Source organism: Capricornis sumatraensis, chromosome 4 (genome assembly GCF_032405125.1).
Source record: "Capricornis sumatraensis isolate serow.1 chromosome 4, serow.2, whole genome shotgun sequence".
Lineage (NCBI taxonomy): Eukaryota > Metazoa > Chordata > Mammalia > Artiodactyla > Bovidae > Capricornis > Capricornis sumatraensis.
The window spans coordinates 148,495,684-148,514,042 of NC_091072.1; the positions used below are offsets into that span (position 1 = coordinate 148,495,684).

General features: G+C 51.4%; 1 protein-coding gene across 1 annotated transcript in view; it reads left to right on the forward strand.

The window, feature by feature from the left end:
• Nucleotides 1-18,359, forward strand: part of ANO2 (anoctamin 2) — a 334,097-nt gene that overhangs the window by 107,038 nt on the left and 208,700 nt on the right. Inside the window, exon 9 of the mRNA XM_068970582.1 lies at nt 2,563-2,627. Coding sequence (XP_068826683.1) covers nt 2,563-2,627 — 65 coding nt within the window. The remainder of the gene's footprint in view (nt 1-2,562; nt 2,628-18,359) is intronic.

Here is an 18,359-nt window from a genome sequence, read left to right on the forward strand (position 1 = left end):
TCATCAGTACCTCTCAGCTGGCTGCAGCTGGCATCGCTGTGTCTGCCACAGGTCCAACTGAGGAGCTTGGGACCTCGGTGAGGGTCATGGGTCTCATGCATCCTGCCATCCTCTGGCCTTGAAGATGGCTTTACCAGCTGGGACCTTTATAGTCTCATGAAACACTTATACTGACCTACTCTTGGCTGTGACCCTTGGGGATCGACCTGGCCTCTGGGTGCTCTGATCCATCAGTGGGGTGGTCCCTGTGGCTTGTTTCTTCTTGCAGTAAAGTTTTGGGATCAGACCCTTGTGCTTGGAATGACATCTCCAAAATAAGGCTCTGTCCACCGAGGAGCTGTAGACCCTCTGGCTTTATTTGCAGGCTTGACCAGTTGGTGAAGAGGACCTGATGTAACTAAGGGAAAGAGCAGATTTAATAAGATCTAATAAGCTAGGAGCTTATTAGGAGGTTTTGTTACAAGTTACCATGATTGTCCTGAACTTGACTGACACATGCTTATCCCTGTGGGGCAAAGACTCTGGCCGCCTCCCTGCACCCTGACCGCTGGTCTGTGCTGGGGCCCTGTAACCAGGGCATGACCTACCTGGTTTGAAACTGTGTGGTTAAACATTTGTAAAGACAGCCAACAGTCTATAGCACCCACCACCTAGCTCCTGTGTCGCCTGCCCGGTGGCCTTGTGAACCTGCCGGGCAGAGCTATGTGGGCATTCAGGCATCACTGTCACATCACCTCCCAGGTTTGAAGCTTGGACCTCCTGCTCCGGCGGGGTCTGCGTGCTGATGTCCTCTGCTGTGTCTGTCCGGCGCATCTCCATGGGGCACGGGCAGCTCTCTTGGCTCAGTCTCCTCTGTATCCGCCAGTGATGGATGCAGCCTTGAGAAAGGACTCTTGGAGATTTCGTCCAGCAGGTCCGGGAGCCAGCCAGGGGCAAGGCCTGGGAACCTGGCTCTCAGTTTGGACCTGAGCCAAGCAGGCCACACTGGCTTCCTGGAGCATTTTCAGTTTTCCCCTTCAGGGCACTGCAGACAGGTTTAAGGGTTGGACTTCGTGACTTGGAGAGGAATGTGCCGTGGAGGTCAGGGCCTCAGAGGGAGCACTGACGTCCCACCGCTCTCCCGGGAGGCATTGCCTGTATCTCTTGACGCAAGCTGGCCTCTCTGTGGGCCCCCAGTGATGTCACTGTGACAGCCAGGTGCTAGTGAGCCCAGCATTGGCACCGGGGAGAGGGAATAAAAACCCAGGGCAGTAGAAGCACCAGGATGACAATGAGGAAGAGATATAGTAATAATGGTATAATCAGGTTTGGAGCCGCTTGCCTGGAACAAAGCATCAGGCTTCATGGATTCAGATCTTCGCCTGCCCACCGGGCACCGTGTCGCCCCCTTTGTGTTGGGGTGTCCTGCTCTGTAGAAGGTGGGACTACGGATGCAGTATCCACCATCAGAGCCCATGCAATTTCTGGTTCTGGTTTTGAAGTTGTTGGAGGACATTGTGACAAAAAGTCTATACCTACCAAGTAGGAATGCCAATTCTTATTTCAGTTTTAGTATGGTGTCTTTGCTATAGGGCTCATGTTCAGCCATCTCTCCAGAATACCTGGTTAGAGTCACTTCTCCTTGCTAGAACTGCGTGAGTTCTGTGTGACGTGTGAGAAGATGCGATGCAGAAGACTAGGAAGTGTGAAATAGCATTATCTCCCAAGACTCTCCCCTTCTCAGCCTGGCCTTCCTGTGAGGACATGTCACATCACTTTCCTCAAGGCCTTGGCACAGAAGGCATGTTCTCCTAGTTGAAACACACCCCCACCTCCTAGGTCTCAACCCAAATGTCACCTCCTCAGAGAGCCTTTCTCTTGCTGTCCTTTTTTACATTCCCTGGTGGCTCAGAGGTTAAAGCGTCTGCCTGCAACACGGGAGACCTGGGTTCAGTCCCTGGGTCGGGAAGACCCCTTGGAGAAGGAAATGGCAACCTACTCCAGTATTCTTGCCTGGAAAATGCCATGGATGGAGAAGCCTAGGCTACAGTCCATGGGGTCACAAAGAGTCAGACACGACTGAGTGACTTCACTTTATCAATAATTACTTTGTTTTAAAATCAATTTTGATCTGAGTATAGTTGATTTGCAATGTTGTGTTAGTTTCGGGTATATGGCAAAGTGAATCAGTTATACATAAACATATGTCCACTCTTGTTTAGATTCTTTTCCCATCTAGGTCATTACAGAGTATTGAGCAGAATTCCCTGTATGCATGCTAAGTTGCTTCTATCATGTCCGACTCTTTGTGACCTCATGGACTGTATCATGCCAGGTTCCTCTGTCCATGGGATTCTCTAGGCAAGAATACTGGAGTGGGTTGCCATGCCCTCCTCCAGGGGATCTTCCCGACCCAGAGATTGAACCCGCATCACTTACATCTCCTGCATTGGCAGGCGGGTTCTTTACCACTAGCGCCACCATGCCTTGGCAAGTGTCTAATTTTGACTTGCTAAGCTGGATAAAAAAGGTGACTAGCTGCCCACTTCACCTCTAACCTGGTTCCCTGTTTTTCTTGTTTAGCTGCTGTATCAAGAATGGGCGCGCTACGGGGTGTTTTATAAGTTTCAACCCATTGACCTCATCAGGTAAGATGGGGGAGGGGACCCTTGGGAGGACCCGAAAGATTTCCGCAGACTTTCTTGGCCCCTGGAGGTCTATTGGCCAAGCAGAGGGCTATTCTAGACTACCTCCCCCAACTGCTCTGTGTCTTATGGGTGCAGAACAAGCTCCTGGGTGAGGGAGGGCAGTGGTGGCTGTAGGGCAGCAGATGATACAGACAGATGTCCCGTGACTTGCATCTTGGGGTCATCAGCACTGTGGTCTCCCCCTTTCTGCTCTTGGGGGAGAAGGGTGTGTAGAGTTCTTCTTTTATTACCATCCCTCCGATTTGCCTCAAGAAGGAAATGGGTGCAGCAGATCCTTAGGTCATGCCCCAGAAGCCGCAGTGCTGAACAAGAGGAGGGGAGACCTGACAAATCATATAAAGAATAAACTGCCTGGTCTGAGAGGATATGTGGACTTTTTATGGCTTACCCAGAATGATTGGAAGGGAGGAGAGACTGGATTCCAAATCCCACCCTTTTAATGCTGCCCCCAAAGTGCTGCCCAATTGCCTTGGGAATTTGCGCAGCTTGTACAGAACAGAGGTGACAAGCTTTCTGAAAGAACTTTCTGGAATGCGATAGGTCTGATGAGTCTCAAATGGTTGAGGGCTGTTAGAACTCCAAGTCTTTATCAGGTGGAGCGTTACTGGGCCACCCTCTGCAGCGGGGGAGCACTGAGCTGCGGCTCCGGAGATGGGGGTCTTGTCTAGGCCCAGCCACTAAGGGGCGCTTGTTTCTCTGGGCAAGTCATAACCCTTCTTTGGTCTTCGGCATCCTGTTGTTGTCTCTCAGTCATGCCTGACTCTTTGCGACCCCGTGGACTGCCGCATGCCGGGCTTCCCTGTCCTTCATCATCTTCCAGAGCGAGAGACACTGAGATAATGAGACACTGGGACAATGAGTGTGAGACATTGCTCAAACTCATGTCCGTTGAGTCAGTGATGCCATCCAACCATCCCATCCTCTGTCGTCCCCTTCTCTTCCTGCCTTCACTCTTTCCCAGCATCAGGGTCTTTTCCAATGAGTCGGCTCTTTACATCAGGTGGCCAAAGTATTAGAGCTTCAGCTTCAGCCTCAGTCCTTCCAATGAATAGTCAGGACATCCTGGTGGCTCTAAACTGGGAGGCTGAGCTGAGGGCTCTGTGGGGAAATTTGGTCCAGCACACTCATTTGGAAATGATGGGGACCCTCAGCCCCACGCCTGACATAGAGGACTCGCTGCCACTCGGTCACTCGTGGCTCATTCTCATGAGCTAATTCATCAGCCGGCAAACTCAGAGAGTGTTCCTGGCCACTTGCCCTGGGCTGGGACCTCGAGAGGGGCGGCCGCCAGAAGGACCAGGTCCAGTGGGAGCGAGTCCAGCTCCTTCTTGGAAGAAGACAGCAGGCTGGGAGTCAGAGTTTGGGCAGGCCCATCTCCCACACAGAGAGAGGACGGCTCTCCTGGGGAACTGGGAGCTCAGTTGGACGTCTCTTGACGGCAGGTGTTTGTTCCAGCTGAAGGCTGTTAGCTGAGGCACTGGGGTTGGGGAGCCGGGCCACGGATGCGGGTGACCGTGGCCCCTCACCCAGCGCCTCCCGTCCCCTGGCTGCTTTTGTGAGGCGCGGCCGCCTGGATTGTTCTCCGGGCCGCTTCCTCCATGCCTGGCAGCCTTTGATCTTCCTCTTGGCCTCGCCAGTGGCCACCCACACTGTCGCCTGTTTTCTCCAACTCATTTTTTAAAAATATGATTCCAGAAAATAAAAATTCTCCCTACTGGAGAGCCTCATCTTTTCCCTGGAAACTTCAGGTGACCAGCTGCCAGCTAAGTGGGTGACAGCAGCTCCAGGGTGCACCCCATGTCAGCCACCAAAGAGGCCTCACCTGCAGGGGAAGAGTTGCCTTTGTTGCAAAGCCCTGCTCTGGGGCCTGGTGGTTTCCAAGGATGCAGAGCCCAAAGCTATGGGTCCCAAAGCTAAGTGTCCACTGTGGGTCCCAGTGTCCACTTCAATCAGAGTTTCTACCACGTGTCACAGTGTCCACTTGCTGCTCAGATTTGGGAGCCAGGGGCTCTTGCAAACCCTGCAGGATGCCAGCAGCTTGGATATGCCTGGAGCCTGGAGCATCTCTCAGATACTGGCTGGAGGGAAGGGAATGGTAATGTGTGTGGTGGGGGGCAAGAGTAGAGGGACTGTTGTCTATCCAATGGGGGTGAGGAATTTGCTCTGGTGGAGAGAGAAGAGGTGACCATGGAGAGAGAAGAGGGGAGAGAGAGAGAAGGGACGGAGGCCTTGGGGGTGGGTCGTGGAGACAGGGATGCCATGCGCGTGCCCCTTGGGGGCTCATGGAGAGGAAACTGGGGTGGAGGCCGTGGGAACAGCTCCTGCACCCTGCTGGCTCCACCCAAACTCCTGTGTCCACGTCGCCTACGTCCTTCTCCCCATCGTCTTCCCTCTCCCGCGTCCTAGTCCCCGGTCTGACACCAGCTCCTGGGAGTGTGTTTTCAGCACCGTTTCTCTCTTTTGTTCTTCATCCTTCTTGCTTCCACCTCTGGAGACCTAGTGGTCCGCAGGATCCAGTCGGAGGCTGCTCAGACCCTGTGCTTCCATTGCAGCGCACGCCTGTGAACTGTGCCCCCTGCAGGCTCACACGGCAACTGCACCCATGTGTTCTGTGCTGAAGCAGGGGTGTCCTGTCCAAGTTGGAGGTGACTCTTGCAAAGGCCAGCAGGGTCTTTCCTGCCTGTTCTCTCGGGCCGCTGGCTTCTCGTTGTCAACACTGAGCTCCATTCCTCCCCCCGTGCCTGTGGTTTGGGACATTCAAAAGCACAGAGCTGCTGAGAGCCCAGTGGGTCTGGGACGTCTGTTTGTGTGTAAAGAAAGCCCTGGGACCAGCTATCCTTACCTGTCTACAGCCCTTCAAGCCTAAGCTGGAGATGTGGGGTTCGAAGCTCCTTTCTCAGGGGTGGAAATTGGGCAGAGGGGAGACAAGTTGCCCTTTCCTGCACCGTGAGCCCCTCCCTCCTGCTGCGGGTACCTAGGTCCAGCGGACTGCAAGGCGAGGGTGCTAATGGGGGTCCCAGCCCAGCCAGACCCTGCACCCTAGGTCCTACCTTTGTTCTAGAAACCTCAAGGCCTACAGGCCTGAGCAGAGTGTGTGTGTTTGTGTGTGCTCACATGTGTGTGCATAAGTGTGTATGTGTACTCACATGTGTGTGCATGTGTATATGTGTATGTGTGTTTCTGGGTGCATGTGTATGTGTGTATATGTGTGTGTGCACAGGCGTGTGTATGTGTGTGTGTGCGTGTATGTGTTTGCATGTATTTGTGTATATGTGCATGTATGTGTGTGTGTACATGCTGCCTGGGAAGTTCCCCAGGGAGGTATCCAGAAGGGACCCCCACTCCCTCACAGTAGACTCTTCTGGGAACTCCCAGCCCGTGGCACTGGTGTCCAGGCAGAAACAAAGTTTGTGATGGAGCCAGTGGAGGAAATGCTGTCCCGGCAGGAGGGAGGTGGCTCTACTAGTCTCTTGGGGCCATACGAGCATCCTCACAGGTAGATTTCATGCCCTGATGTCCCAGGAGGGGAATGGCTTTTATTCCTTGGGGTAGCCAGGAGCCCAGGCCTTGGTGATGTGTATAGTTCTGATCCCATATTAGCCAGCCTTGTCTTTTCATGAAAATGAATATGCACTCACAGGCTGCTTTTCTTAGCTGGGAGGTTTTGCTGTGGATGAGACAAAACAATCGGCTTCAAACATCTGAGTTAGATTTAGCTACTAACTGAAGCTGATATACAAAACTGTATTTGAAAGCATCTGCTGCAAGTTAACTTCAATGGCATGTGGAGGAGAGGGGACCAGAAGTTCACTCACCTCAGGGTGAGTAGCTGATGACCTTGGGGGATGCACCAAGGGCATCGTATATAGGCAGTGTCCACTGTGCCAACTTGGGGCTACCGTCTGAAGAGGGGTGAATGGCTCTTCCCTGTTCCCTCCTCTTCTGGGGATGACGTTTCACGGCGGGGGCGGGGAGTAGCACCTATCCCTGTGGTGGGTCTGGCGCCCTCTTAGCAACGTCCTGCTTCCTCAGTCCCTCTTCCTAAGACCTCAGTGATATCAGGAGCCTTTGGGTAGCATCTGTGGACAGCAAGAGTGGCACTGTGCCCCCACCTGTCTACCCATCTCTTCTGTCCCAGACTCTCAGCCCGCTCCAGCCCTGCCCGTGGAGAGCCCATCTAGAACCAGCGTCTCAGGAACTGGCTTTCCCTTCTTCTATTACAAGGGCTTCCCAAGTGGCGCTAGTGGTGGAGAACCCACCTGCCCATGCAGGAGATGTAAGAGGTGCAGGTTCAGTCCCTGGTTCAGGAAGGCCCCCCGGAGGAGGGCTCAGCAGCCCACTCCAGGATTCTTGCCTGGAGAATCCCTTGGACAGAGGAGCCTGGTTGGCTACAGTCCATGGGGTTGCAAAGAGTCGGACATGTCTGAGGTGACTGAGCATGCACACACCTCCTGTTACAGGGCAGAGGCCCTGATCCTTGCCAGAATTCCTCAGAACAACCTCTAGAAGGTTGATCCACCCCCTCTGTCTCTGAGCCCTTCTTCCATCCTCCTGAAACACACCCACATCCTGCCCCCCTGTGCCCTCCCACCCCCTGCCCAGAGGAGAGAGACAGAGGAAGCCACGTTCTTTCTTAGGAGGCTTCTCAGCAGGTCAGACTCAGGGAGAACCGGCCACAACTGGTTTGGGGGAGGGACTGGAGAGGAGAAAAGAAAACGTTGATCAACCCATGATGAATTATTTCCTGAGCCTGCTGCCTTCTTCTTGATCTTTGCTGGGATTCATACAGGCAGTTCAGCTCAATGCAATCAACATTTACTGATGCTCACAGTGAACAAGTCTGTGTGCCCTCAACGCGGGGAGGCATGGCGAGGAATAGGGTGCAGTTTGTGTCCTCAAAGGTCTAGCAGTCACATAGGGAGTCAGACATGTGTGAGGCAGGATGGAGTGAAGACTTTTAATGATTGTAATATAAGTATGACTGTGATTAGATGGCCAATGGTTGGAGAGTAGTTGCTACTAGCAGAGTAAGGGAGGACTTTCTGTAAGAGGTGGCACTTGAATTAGAAACCTTGCTTCTGAAGGCCTGAAGTTAAAGGGTTAATGATCTTGAATGTGTCTTCATTGTCAGCCTCGGCTGCCCCAAATATGGACTTGTTGAGCCTGGTATTGTCAGCCAGAAATCACAGTACTGCCCAGAGCCAGGTCCTTCCTGACTGTCGATCGGGAGTGATCAGGTCAAGAACTTGACTTGCAGACCTCACTTACCTGCCTGGATTCTATGCCAAGTCTGGCCCATGTCCTTGGCTCTGTCCCTGTAAGTGAGCAGAGCATCCAGGGTTAGAGGAGATGAAGCTGGACCCAACAGAGGAAACCAAGGAGAGGTGATGTGAGGCCAGCCGCTTGTTTTCTGTGGGTCTCAGCCTTGAAGTATTGGACTGAGCCAGGAAGCACTTTGCAGGCTGTAAAGGGATCATATTTCATGGGTCTGAAGAAGACTTTTCTTTTTCCTCTGAGGGTGTAGGCGCATAGTTGACAGAGAAGAGCAGGCAGTAGCTGGTTGCAGCAGAAACATGGGTAACGATGTTCTGTGCTATTGAATTCTGGTCCATTTTATAGACAGGGAGATAAGTCAGGCTGCTTATGAGATGCAGCTGGGAAAGAGGCCTGTCCCCCTTCTCCTTTCTCTCCCTCCTCCTCCTCCCCAGATGTTATGAACCCTCCAGAGAGGAGGAGCCAGCCTGGGGCTGCCAGTGGATCAGGAGTTGAAAGAGGTGCCCCCAACTGCACCCTGAGGCCGTTCTGCTCCTGCACGGGTGGCCTCCCGGCCTTCCCTAGCTGGTGGCTCCTGTTTTAGATCAAACTGAATCTTCCTTCCTGGAGTACCAGTACTTGGTGGCTTCCACTGCACCAGGAGGCGGCATGAACTCCCCATGGCCTCCTAGGGTTGCATGGCCAGAGGTGGGTGGGGGTGAGCGTCCAGTTCACTAGCTCCCTGCCTCCCTGACCCCCTCTTGTCAGGTCCTATTTCCCGAGGAGGAGAGAAGCTGGTATTTGCCTGAAAATGTATGACAAGCTATAGGATTCCTGTCTCCTTGGCCCTTGTGTGCAGTAAACTCTCATTTATCTGGAACCCCGGGACTAAACCATGATGTCACAGAGGTGGGTGGAGCTTAGAGGTTGGCTGACCTCCATGCCCCGACATGGGATAGGGGATGGAAGGTTTCCACTCCCAGCGTACTGATCGAGCAAACGCCCTGCATTATTTTTCCTATAGTAGGAAGTGCCTGGCCTCGGGGGCAGCATATTTGTCTGCTAGACATTTCTAGCCACTCGAAGGTCATGGAGCCAGGGCAAGAACTTTGCCAATTTCCCCCGTTTAAATTCAGTTCTGCTCCCTGGAGCTCCATGGAAAAAGAGCTTCTCCCTGTTGGGTTCTGGTGGTTGTTATCGTTCAGTCACTCAATTGTATCTGACTCTTTGTGACCCCATGGACTGTAGCCCACCAGGCTCCTCTGTTCAAGGGATTTCCCCAGCAAGAATGTTGGAGTGGTTTGCCATTTCCTTCTCCAGGAGATCTTCCCCACTGGGGGATCGAACCTGAGTATCCTGCATTGCAGATGGATTCTTTACCACTGAGCCTCTAGGGAAGCCCTTCTATTGAGAAGGCCAGCCTTTAAATATCTGAAAATAGTTCTTGTGTCCCTAATAATTCTCACGCCTTCTTTCCTGCAAGCAAAACACACCTGGCCTTGCCCCGTGCCCTCCTGTGGCATGGGCTCTTCAAGCAGTTTAATTATCACTGTAGCCCTCTTCAAGACCCACTGTCCTGGCAGGCAAAGCAGGGCCCTCCTGCGCCACACTTCACCTGGTATAGCTAAGCCAACATGCATTTGCGGTGATGGTGTGTCAGACATTGATGCTGGCAGAGTGGAGATGAATTAAGCATGACCCCATTCTCAAGGAGCTTAAGCTCAAAGTCATATCTCAAAGCTTGTAGATGTTCAGTTGGCTTTTCTGGGAAATCTAGGGACAGATGGATAGAGAACATTTTCAAAAAGTAACTGAGACTGTAGAAAAACATTATATAGAAAAGATCCTCTGGATCATCCCCATGCACCAGCCCCAAGCATCCTGTATCCTGTATGGAACATAGACTGGCACTTGGATTCAGGATTGGGAGCTTGTATACACCCGTGGTGGATTCATGTCAATGTATGGCAAAACCAATACCATATTGTAAAGTAAAATAAAGTAAAAAAAAAAAATTAAAAAAAAGAAAAGATCCTGGGGGGAAGCTGGCCCCCAAGCAAGTCATCTGTGATGGGGTGTGATGGGGTGCTCAGGGCTGTCAGCTGTGCCTTGGGCAAAGATTTTCAGTGGTGACTCTGACTTTCTAGAAACATCCTTTGATGCGTGACAGCACCCACAAACCCATGAAAAAACCTCAGAAAGTATTTTAGGATCACATCACTTAGGGATTTACCAAGTCATGGCAAAACCTCATGTGTGCAAGTCAGGTAATCCTGCCTAAAGAAAACCCAGCCAGGCTAGAGCTGTTTCAGAGAAGGAAGGGTAACGTGATCAGAGATGGGGCGGGGCAGCTGGTGTGAAGAAAGACTTAACACAAAGAGTTCCTACTCTAGGAAGAAGTAGAGAGGGAGTGGAGTCTTTACTTAATTATGAGATGGATAGTGACTGTCCATGTGTTTATCAGACCCTGAGGCACCTGTCTAGGGATGTTCCTCTGGACCAAGAGCAGTGGGTTAACAATGAGAAGAACTCAGCTTGGCTCCAGCTTTCACAGCAGGTGATATAATATTTGGACAAGCCACTCTCTCTTGAGCCTCCATGTCCTCAGCTATGAAATGAGGATCAAAAGACCTGTCCTAAATGCCTGACAGTAATATGGTGAGGCTTACAATATAGTTGTGCAAATAGCGTGATGAGGGGCATAGGTCTGGTTAAGTAAATCTATTATTTATCTGCTCCCTTGGGAAAAATTATACTATTTCCTAGACTAGCAGAATTTGATACAGTTCAAGCTCAAGAGTCTTGACAAACATTGTATAATCATAAGACGATTTTTAAGAAATTGCAAATCAGTGCACTGGGATTGTGCAGTTTGCATGGTGCACTCTGTACGTCCAGGAACCCTCCCAAACAGCTGTTCTTACTTCATGTTCCAGAGGGAGACCCTGAACTCAGGAGATAGGAGCTTCCTGAAGCCACAAGCCAGCCCACCTTTGGTTCAGCCCCAGACCTGTCTGATTCCAGAAACTATATGCTTGCCCTTGTATCACATGGATGAAGGTGACCCAGGGCTCCATCCAGCCAGATGTTGGGCGATCTGGGCTTCCAGATTCCTCAAATTAATTCTTCCAGTCAGCAACCTCTGAGGGACACCTGGTGTGGTCTGGGGAGGGGAGAGGGGCTCACTGACCTGGTCACCCCCTGGTCTGTGATGGGCCAACCTCATCAACATCCCTGTTTGAGCAGGAGTGATGTGTCACTTGCCAGAGCGGTTTGTAGGAGATCCCAGCATGCTATGGTTTTGGTTTCTCATTTATACTTTTCATAGTCTTTTCCCCCCTAACTTCTTCCATGTCATCAGGTTGTCAATTGGCACTTCTTGCTTTTGCCAGTGGAGTAGGTTCCTTCCCGACTCCTGCTCGCTGCTCTGTCTCCATTGCAGGTGTAGTAACCTGACCCCCGAGCAGGCAGCCTTAGGCACCAGGTAAGCCTCTTAGGCAACCTGCCCAGGAATCTGCCTCCTGGTTGCTGTGCGATTTAGGGAGGCTCTGCTGTTGCCATGGAAATGCCTCCTTGGTGTTTCCTAGTGAGTGAAATGGTGTTTCCAGGATGGGACCAGAGTCAGTGTGATAAGGCAGGTGCCTTTGCTGTGAAGAGTTGTATTTTGTTCTTCTTGCTTGCTTTGGGAGGTCACAAGAAGTCCAGACCATCAGAGACTTTTCTTAGAACTCAGCGTCTATTGACACAGGAGTGGATCCCTGCATCAAGGGCCTACTTGATGCTGAGCTTTGACCTGGGTGTGATGTCAAAGCAGGAAGCTTGCAGTATAGTGATGGAACCCCAGGTATTCACAGTAAATCTGATGGAAGCCATCAAGGTAAAGTGGTACCCAACGGGGAACCCATGCATAGAGCTGTCCGCAGAGGGGCTGGGGGCCAGGTAGTGGCCAAGGGGTGGGCCAAAGCTTCTGAAGGGGTTCATAACTAGCTTTAGTATGGCCAACAAGAGAAAAAAATGAGACTTATGGGACATGTGAGTTTTAAGCAGAAAGTAGAGATTTGAAAGAAAGAGGAAATAAGGTTGAGGATTTACCAGATTTAGACTGATGCAGTCTTGGTCCAGAGATAATGGCTGAAGGAGAGGCTCAAGAATGGGCTGAGGTTGATGACAGCTGAGAAGAGAGCCCTGGAGCCGTGGGAGGTGGTTGGGGGAGGTACCTGGGATGGTGTAGGGGGAAGAAAGCCTAGAGAGAGGGGTCATGATGCAACGCAACAAAAGAAGATGCTACCAAGTGGTTTGTCTAGGATTTAGGCCGGTGGCACAACAGGGCTTGCGAGGGTTCAAGACTTGAGCACTTCTTGCCGTAAGGTGGGAATGGACCTGTTGGGAACCAGTTTTTCCATCACTCTCCCTTGGGAAACTTTAGGGGAAATTATTCAGCCCTTTGGACCTGATGCACTTCCTCTTGCTGAGATGGAGAGAGGAATCTTTGCATCTTCTTCACAAACCCTCTAGGCTGTGATGACAGGTACCACCTGTCTATGGGAGGCAAGGGCCTCAGGTGGATCGGAGGGGGCTGATCTTGCCCTGGAAGGAAGGAGGGGACTGGCCGGGGGATGCGTCACCATGGACAACACCCAAGTGTTTGATCCCTGGAGCTGCCATTTCAGCACACGTCTGTGGAAACCCTGAGCTCCCCATTCCCACTAACGACACTCCCCTGAGTGATGCTCTCCACCCACACAATATGTGTTTGTAACCAACTTAAACAGAAAGCAGCTTGACACACTGAACAACACCCTTGGAACACATGTTACAGCCGCGACCGCAAGATCGCTCCATTTAATCAGCTGGGCATGCCCAGATGCTTCGCACAGGCACAAGGCTCTGTTTTCAGGAATGGAAAGCTGCAGCACTTTGTGGGTCTGGAAGTCACAGAGAGAAACAAAACAAAAAGCTTCAAGATCCCTGCCTGGCAGACTGCTGTCCTCCAGTACCTCCTTGCGGTTATCACAAGGTAGCCAAAGGTGTTGCAGGAGATGTGAGTTTGAGCCCTGGGCTGGGAAGATCCCTTGGAGAAGGAAATGGCAACCCACTCCAGTATTACTGCCTGGGAAATCTCATGGACAAAGGAGCCTGGTGGGCTATGCAGAGTCAGACACAACTTAGTGAGTGAAGAACAGCAAAGCCAAAGATAGAGGTCACTGGGTAACTGCCAGCGGTGGCTGTGTGCCCCGGCCAAGTGGCTGACTGCATTGTGGAGAAGTTGTGACCCTCAGCCTGCATCACCCAGCCCCTCTCAGGGCCTTAGGAATCCCTGCTTGAGGGCTCAGAATTCAGGGCTGTTGCCTTGGCCCCATCGGTTTCTTTCATAAAATCCATGTTGACTGAACACAATCAGGAGAGACAGAGAAGAGACTGGAGGACTGGGATTTTGAACTTTTTATTTGGAATTCTAGTCTGGAGGAGGGTAGGGGCAGTGGCTTAGTTTCCAGCTGTTCTTAGTTCTAACAAAATGGCTATTTCCTTAGGTTGACATGTGGCCTAATCCTCAGATTTTGGGTAGGCAGGCAAGCCGCTCATTCTCCATGCTCACCTCCTGGTCTGGTCTGTTTCCCCTTTCTGTCTAATCCTGGGGGACCACACCCCCTGTGGCTATCCTAGTCCCTCTCTGAAGGTTTAACTCTGGGGGTGAGGTTAAACCCTCTGATGATCCAGCAGCCAGCATATCATGAAAGAAATAGTAGAGTCCCCTAGCTCAGACCTTTCACCATCCAGTTGGAAAGAAGACTCTGTGTTTTGAGAAAGAGATTTAAGAGAATAAATAATTCACTTCCATTCTGTGGTGCTGGAGAAAACTTGAGAGTCTCTTGGACTGCAAGGAGATCAAGCCAGTCAATCCTAAAGGTAAATAAACCCTGAATATTCATTGGAAAGACTAATGCTGAAGCTGAAGCTCCAATACTTTGGCCACCTGATGCAAAGAGCTGTTTCCCTGGAAAAGACCCTGATGCTGGGAAAGATTGAGGTCAGGAGGATAAGTGGGCAACAGAGGATGAGACGGTTAAATGGCATCAGTGACTCAATGGACATGAGTTTGAGCAAACTCTGGGAGATGTTTAAGGACAGGGCAGCCTGGTGTGCTGCAGTTTGTGGAGTCACAAAGAGTCAGACACAACTGAGAAACTGAACAAATTTATTGGGCATCATTGCTATGTTTATTTGTGATTATTGTTTTAGGTGCTAATGTGATGAAAAAGATAGATGTGAACTGACTGTGGGTGATTAGATAATTTACCATCTAACCTAGGACACTCTTGAGAGTGAAAGGGAGCGTTATTAATAGTTATGCTGAGTGTACTAGTCAGCTACTGTCAGAATAATGCTGCATAACAAACCATCCCCAAATCAACAGCTTACAACAGCAGTCATTTATTTTTCTTGCTTAAGTGTGTATAGGTTGAATGGAAATTGCCTGCTTCAGGCTGAGGGTTGGCTGGGCTGGGCTCCAGGCTTCAGACTGTGATCAGGTCTCCACAGGTCTGCGTGCTCTCAGTGGATCAGAAGGTACCTGAGCATGTTCCTCTCATGTTGAGTCACAAGGGCACAAGGAAAGGAAGGGAAACAATGACATCTCTCTTAAAGCACTGCTGACATCACATTTGATAGTGCTTCACTGGCCAAAGCAGTCACGTGGCTGAGCGCAAGTCCCCATGTTTCTGAGAACTATACCCTTTCTTAAGGGGAAAGGAGTCAATATTTTCTGAATGCCAGTGTAACCTGCTCCACTGAGACAACAGGTATAAGCCAGGACCATCCCAGGAATACATGGGCCTGTGGTTCACCCTTGTCTGGTCTCATGGAATTTATGATCTAACAGGAAAAGACAGATCATGTATAGTTTATTTTTTAAAATTTTTTATCTAAGTATAGTTGACTAACAGTGTTGTTAGTTTCAGATATACAGCATAGTGATTCAGTTATACATACATACATATAATTCTTTTTCTATCAATATTATAGTTTATAACAAGAGACTGAGTAGAGTTCCTTGTGCTCTACACAAGTAGAGGTCCTTGTTATTGATCTGATTTTATGGAGTAATGTGTATACGTCACACTCTCCCAATTTATCCTGAGAATGTAGTGTTAATTATGAGTGTGACCTGGGTTGCACTCGGGAAGTGTAGTAGAGTGTAACGGGGGTACAATTATAGGGCAGTCCAGCCTTGTTGGAGATGGCCAGCTGAGGAGGTGACATTTACACAGAGGTTTGATGCATTCATGAGGGAGCCAGGCAGAGATGAGCAGAGTAGCGTTGGCGGCTCACGGTGCATGGTGCTTCCTGCCTGCTGGCACCGTTTAAGCCCTGTGCGCTTGCCAGCTCATATCACCCCCCTGAGATGTACTGTTAGCTCCAGTTCATAGATGAGAAGTTGTGATGCAGAGGTTGTTAAGCCATCCGCTGTCACGGAGCTAGTGAGTAAGGAAGAGGTGAGGTTTGAACTGTAAGTCTGGCCCTGGAATCGGTTCTCTTCCCTACAGGATACACTGTCCACGGCAGGCAGAGGGGGCCTGGGGTGCCTGGCATTATGTCTGCCGTGGGGAGACTTTTGGCAGGGCCAGGCTGGGGTGCAGCAGGGACCAGGTGCGGGAAGGTCCCAAAGCCACAAGTCAGCCCATCTGAGACTCAAACCCAGGCCTGTCTGATTCCAGAAAGGATGTGTTTTCGCTGGTACCCCGTGGCTGAAGGTGACCCCAGAGCTCTGTCTAGTCATGGGCCATTTGAAGATTTGGGGCTTTATCCAAAAGAAAAGAATGTGTGCTTGAAGCGTGGTGATGATGCTCTAGGCAGGCTGATTACCTGCTGCCTTCCTCACCTAGCGAGGGAGCTGTGATAGGTGATCCATAATGTCCCTTCTGGGGCCAACTTTCTAGGCCAGACAGGGTAGCATCCCAAGCTTGAAGCTGGTCTGGGGGCAGGGGTCTCCCCAGGGGCCAAGTCAACTTTGGGGTTGGAACCCAGGAGTCTGGACCCCAATTCTAGTCTCCACCCATCAGACTTGCCCCTACCCAGGGGCACCCCCTCACCTATGTCCCTGGATTCCTTGCTTCTCTCCCTCAACCTCTCTCTTCCAAATAACCCATCTCTGGTTTCTTTTGCCTCTCTGGCTTTGATCACATCTGGAGCATTTTGTAGAGTTGATGAGTGTGTGTTTTCCTGTTGGGACACATGGTGTCTATCAGGGGCACTTAAGAAGCCTGGCTGAGTGGAAAAGTTTGCCTGGCATCTCGAGGGCCGCTGGCTTGGAGGGCGGGTGGCAGCTGCATGGCAGGGGACCTGGCATGAGGGCCAGGGGACTCTCAGGAAGGCCCTGGGGGCCCAGCTGGGGGCCCGCTGCTTCAAATGGTTCAGTTGTCCTGGTAGGTTGGTGCCTGTGTGCGTGTGTGTATAAAGGCCTGGAAGGGCCCCTCTGCCCTGTTGCCATGGGATGCTACCTTCAGTTCTCTCCATGGTAACCAGGGCTCTTATCTGCACATCCAGGAACATAAACCAAGTGTGGTCCCCTCCAGGTCGACAGTGCGTGATGGATGCCCCACAGGGCAGAGAGGCAGGGAGATACCGTCTGTGAAAGGTGATGATAATTTCCAGGAAGCCACCTGGCTGGACCAGCATGCGCGAGGATGGATGAGATGCCAAGCGGGCTTCCCCGAGGGAAGGGGCTGGGAGTGTGCCCGCCCCAGGTCCCGGAGATCAGAAGTCTGTTTACCTCCTCCCTGGTGTTGGCCTTTAATCCCCGGCGTCCCAGGGATGGGCAAGAGGAAATGGGTGCGATTCTAGGTGGGTACAGATGCTCTCGGCAGGAAGCGTGGTATTGGAGGAAGGAGATAGACTATACAAGGGTGATTCTCAACACTGAGGTCCCTCTTGCTCTCCTTTCTTCTCTTTCTCCCTTTTTTGGTTGGCAGGTATGCCCAGCCAACTCTGTTTACCTTCTGTTTGAAATCTGACATCCGGTTCCCCTGAGGTGGTCTCTTCTGTCCTCCCCTATCCCCCGTAAGTTTTTTTTAAATTAATTAATTTTAAAATTAGCCTTAATTTTAATTGGAGGCTAATTACTTTACAATATTGTGGTGGTTTTGCTATACATTGACATGAATCAGCCATGGGTGTACATGTGTTCCCCATCCTGAGCCCCCCTCCCACCTCTCTCCCATCCCATCCCTCAGGGTCATCCCAGTGCACCAGCCCTGAGCCCCCATCTCATGCAGTGAAGATGGACTGGTGATCCATTTCACATATGATAATATACATGTTTCAATGCTATTCTCTCAAATCATCCCACCCTAGCCTTTCCCCACAGAATCCAAAAGCCCCCTAAGTTTTTTATCTCCAAGCTTCACAGCTGTGTTGAGTCCCCTCTGCCTCCGTGGTCCCCATGAACTATCTTTGTTTCTTGGATTTTCTTTAGCCCTTTTCCTTCCACCTCCTTTCCTTGCCTGGCTCTGCCAGCTCCGTTCACTCCTAGTGACATCTTCCAGACCCGCTGACAAGGCACTCCCATCTGGGTCTGCTGGAGGTATTCCTGGAAAGGGATAGAAGGAGTTTAGAGGCCCGGGAGCGTGGTGCTGGGGCCCACCCCTCGGAGTTCAGCCTGGCAGCTTGTTTATGCGCCTGCAAGTCTAGCAGAACACGGCCCTGTCTGTCCATGGCTCGAATGAAAGGGCCGACGCCCCTGGGCTGAGTTGGGAACGTAAACAGCTAGTGGGCTCTGAACTTGAAGTAGGGGGAGGCCAGGCTCCCCGAGTGGCTGAATTCCAGGCTTCGGAGCATCCCTGTTGGGCAGTGTGTCTGGGAGTCAGGCTCCTCCTTGGTCGTGGGGGGATAGAGGAGAGGGGTTGTCCTAGTCTTTTTTCTTTTTAACGTGTCCTGCTCAGAGAGAGGCCTTGGGAAGAAGGCAGATAGCTGAGGGTGTGGCCTGGGGTGTCACTCTGGATGGCTGACGCTGGGACACAGAGTCCAGGAGCCTACACCCGAGCTCGATCAGCAGGACCGCCCCTCCTGTGGGGGCTGTGACCTGCTCACTCATCCGTTCCTTTGACGTTAAGAGGACTCAGTGCTTTAGCAAACTCCAGACCCGAGGCAGGAACCGTCCAGGTAGAGGTGCTGAAGCATCCTGGCCACAAGCAACTTGTAGTTAACCTGAAGAAAAGATAACCTCATGGATGGTTCCAGATGCTTGGTGAATGTGTGCAGGGGGCTCTGCAAGGAACAGAAGAGGGGCTCCCGAGTCAGTCAGGGGAGGCCTCCTGGAAGATGCAAGGACAGAGCTGAGGTCTGAATAATGACTTGATGTGAAATGAGTGTAGGGGAGGGGATGGGCACCCTGAGCGGGGACACTGGCAGGAATCGAGGCCG